The 3,470-nt window shown below is 38.3% G+C and overlaps 1 protein-coding gene across 1 annotated transcript in view; it reads left to right on the forward strand.

Moving 5' to 3' along the window:
* LOC125482163 (hyaluronan-binding protein 2-like) overlaps nucleotides 1-2,988 on the forward strand; it is a gene marked incomplete at its 5' end in the record, with an annotated part of 4,188 nt that extends 1,200 nt beyond the window's left edge. Inside the window, one exon of the mRNA XM_048594166.1 lies at nucleotides 2,429-2,988. Coding sequence (XP_048450123.1) covers nucleotides 2,429-2,584 — 156 coding nt within the window. The remainder of the gene's footprint in view (nucleotides 1-2,428) is intronic.
* Between the last annotated feature and the right edge of the window lie 482 nt (nucleotides 2,989-3,470).

The following is a 3,470-nucleotide window of genomic DNA, read 5'->3' on the forward strand; positions in this document are numbered from 1 at the left end:
GCTACCAATGTAGTTGTGACCCAGACATTGGCAGGAATCTTCACAGTGTTATGACCCTGAATGATGGAATGCAACTGGAGCCCTAGGTTTGTGCCTATTTTCTTTTCAGAATATTGGAACGTTATTCTCCATCTTCCAATTGCCCAACAGATATGACCCTCCAAAGAATGTCCACAAAAGCATCTGTAATTTCTGCTTTCAATACCTTGTCGATTTCAGGATATATGCAATTTCACCCAAGGGCTTTATGGATATTTCATTCTTCCAATTTCTGTGTAATGAATTCTTCACTAACCTCACTGAGCCCCATTAACTCAAGCTCTAACTTGCCTAGAGTACTCATCTGTGAAAATTGATGTGAACAATCCATTCAATATGTTTCCACATCCTAATCATCTGTAATAGTTGTACCCAATTTATCATTTAACGGACACATCTGTTCTTTGACCTTCCCTCTGCCGCTAACATAGTAAAAGAACATTTTTTGAGTGCCTCTGGCTGGACTCTGAATTGTGTTTCCTTTCTCGTACACTTTCTAACACTTTCTTTGGCTCCCCTTGGATGCTTTTGTGTTCATCCTATATATTTGGTTTGTATTAAAATAAATCTGTCTGATTGTTAGGCTCAACCTGATCCCTGAACTGCACCACTGGGTTATGTATGTTTCCCTTTATACATTAGAACGTCATTTGGCTCTCCCATCAGCTTGTTGTGTACTTTAATTGTTCATGTTTCTTCCTATTTGATTTTTAGCATTGTATTCATTTCATTTTCAACAGGCCACTTTCTCAGCTCTCAAATCTGCCCTTCCAACCTTTTTGAGCAGTACAATTTAGTGGTTTATTAACCTCCAACACCAAATTCAACACAGCTTTTGCACAATTTCTGAAACCTTCCCTAGCTGCCTTGATGCAATTTTAGCCACCCTCCTGACTCTGACATTGACCCACTGCTGTTGAAGCTCCACTATATGATTGGCACCACTATGACTATTTAGACTAATTTCTAACGGGGAAATGTTCTAGACCCAATTTGGAAACATGTTAAATTGAAAGTGTTGTAAGAGAAAGCCAGCTGTGGAATAAATACCTTCTGGTTCTGATCAATTTGATATGTGCCTTTGAGTTCACAATCAGACTCCTTTCACTGAGAACAATGCAGGTCTTCTTTGCATTGCTATTGTCACTCTTTAGTTAATATTCTGCTCTCTTTATGAATGTCTCTTTTCTTTTCTATCTCAGTACTGTATGCATTGTAGGAAGATCGGAAGATTAAAGGATTCATAAATCCCAAATCTGCATCGAGTAATCTGTTCTCAGCCAAAAGAGCATTTGGAGTGTGGAAGCAAGTCTCAATGTCCCTGGGCCAGGAAATGAAGTTGGGGGGGAGATGGGGGTGCAGAATGCAAGCATAACATTGGATTTAAATACATGGACAGTCCATAGATCCTAAAACAAGAATTCATTATTCCACTAGCATCAAGTCATTACAAACATGAAGGAAAACTTAGGTTAAAAAGGAAAACACTGTACTTACATGGCATCAAGCCTGTGGTTTACATTTAGTTGAGAAAATACTCTATCTGTCTCTTCCATCCCGTGAGGCTTCCTTCACCCAAAGATACCCTTTCCTCCACTGGGAGTCAGCTGCCCCAAATGTCATGCCAGCGCCTTCAAATACAGGCACAATATGCAGATGTTGGAAATCTTAAACAAGCACAGTGAATGCTGGATAAACTCAGCAGGTCTGGCGGCATCTGCAGAGAACAAAGCAGAGTTAATGTTTCAAGTTTGGTATGGTTCTTCTTCAGAACTGTAACTCTTCTGAAGAAGAGTCATACCAGACTTGAAACATTTACTCTGTTTCTCTTCTTGTTGGGGCAGCCAAACCTGCTGAGTTTCTGCAGCATTCTCTGTGTTTGTGCCAGGGGCCTCTCTCAATATCGCCCCCTGCTGCTGGAGATCCCAGCAAAAGTGCTTGAGCTGCCCTTCCTCCCTCCCTCACCAATGCTACCTGACACCAAAGGTTCCATTACACAGGATTCCTCCAAATTATTTCCCAGTGTCCCTCTATGTGTTTGTGGACAAATGAAAACAGTTGCAGTCTTTCACATTACATCAACGTAGCTGCCATGCAATGTGATAAGTAGGATCATTGTTTACTCTTGTGGCACAGTGGTAATGTCCCTACCTCTGAGGTAGGAGGCCTAGGTTCAAGTCCCACCTATTATTTTGTTGATGTAGCTGCCAACACCCAATTCTGAGGCAAATGCAGAAAGAATTGTCACTTGAGCAAGATAGCAGATAGCTGCTGGGCTTTTGTGGAAACGCATCCCAGCAGGACTCAGAGGCACTGATAGCAGAGGGCAGGGTCAAACAGGAAGAAACAAAAGAAACAATTCAATCCAATGCTATTCATTTTGTCACAGGGTGATTCTGGAGGACCACTGACTTGTGTGAAAGATGGACTTTACCAGGTCTATGGAGTAGTGAGCTGGGGCGATCGCTGTGGAATGAAAAATAAACCTGGTGTTTATGCCCATGTCATGACTTTCCTTAGCTGGATTCAAGGAATAATAAGCTAATGACTAATTTTACAACAAGGAAATTAAATTCAATATGCTTAACACTCATTTACACAATTCAGAGGAAGGACTTACATTATTCTCAAATAAAATGTCTACAGGTTGCATTACTTAATTTGCCTTTTAATTGTTTAAAAATTATTATTGCTTAAGTACATTAAATGCATGGTGTATCTCACAAAGAATATCTTGTAAACAAAACATTGTTAAACCACAGGGAGGTATGTTATAAAAGCATCTCAGTAGGTAATTGGTGATAATAATTCTAAAGTGAAAATAATAAAACTTCCCACTTACATAAGACAGAGGAAAGGATAAAAGAAAAATTTACACCTTACTCCATGGTGATTTTGAAAGGGCAAAGAAGTTGCTTATTATGTTTTTAATAAACTGAAGCAGATTAATTGTTTTTCCATTTATTTTCTGCATCCTACATCATACAGAACATAATTTCATAATTGTGTTTCCCAATACAACACTTGTAAACAATTCATTACAGGAGAATCTATAGAAAAATGTTCTAAATTACTATCCATAATGTTATTTTATATGTGACATGCTAGTAACAAATCCTTCTTTCAGCTATTTTAACATGGGTGTTAATCCGTTAAGATGAACAATGCATTCCACCAAAGTAGCAGGGAGTGGATTTTGTAATAAAAGTTTACTAAGTGTTCATAAAATGATCACTAACAAATAATTTCATGCTTATTTTTGAGAATGATCAGGTTCTTATAATTCACTTTATTGACAAGCTACAGCTTTACTTTCATAATTTTATATCATATAAATTGATATAATGGTTGAGAGGCTGCTGTTAAAATTAGCAGCAACCTTTGGAATCCACAATTGCATAGGTAAGCATGGGAATATAGAAATTCTGTTA

Source organism: Rhincodon typus, unplaced genomic scaffold, assembly GCF_021869965.1.
Source record: "Rhincodon typus isolate 14 unplaced genomic scaffold, sRhiTyp1.1 hic_rhity00006550, whole genome shotgun sequence".
Classification (NCBI taxonomy): domain Eukaryota; kingdom Metazoa; phylum Chordata; class Chondrichthyes; order Orectolobiformes; family Rhincodontidae; genus Rhincodon; species Rhincodon typus.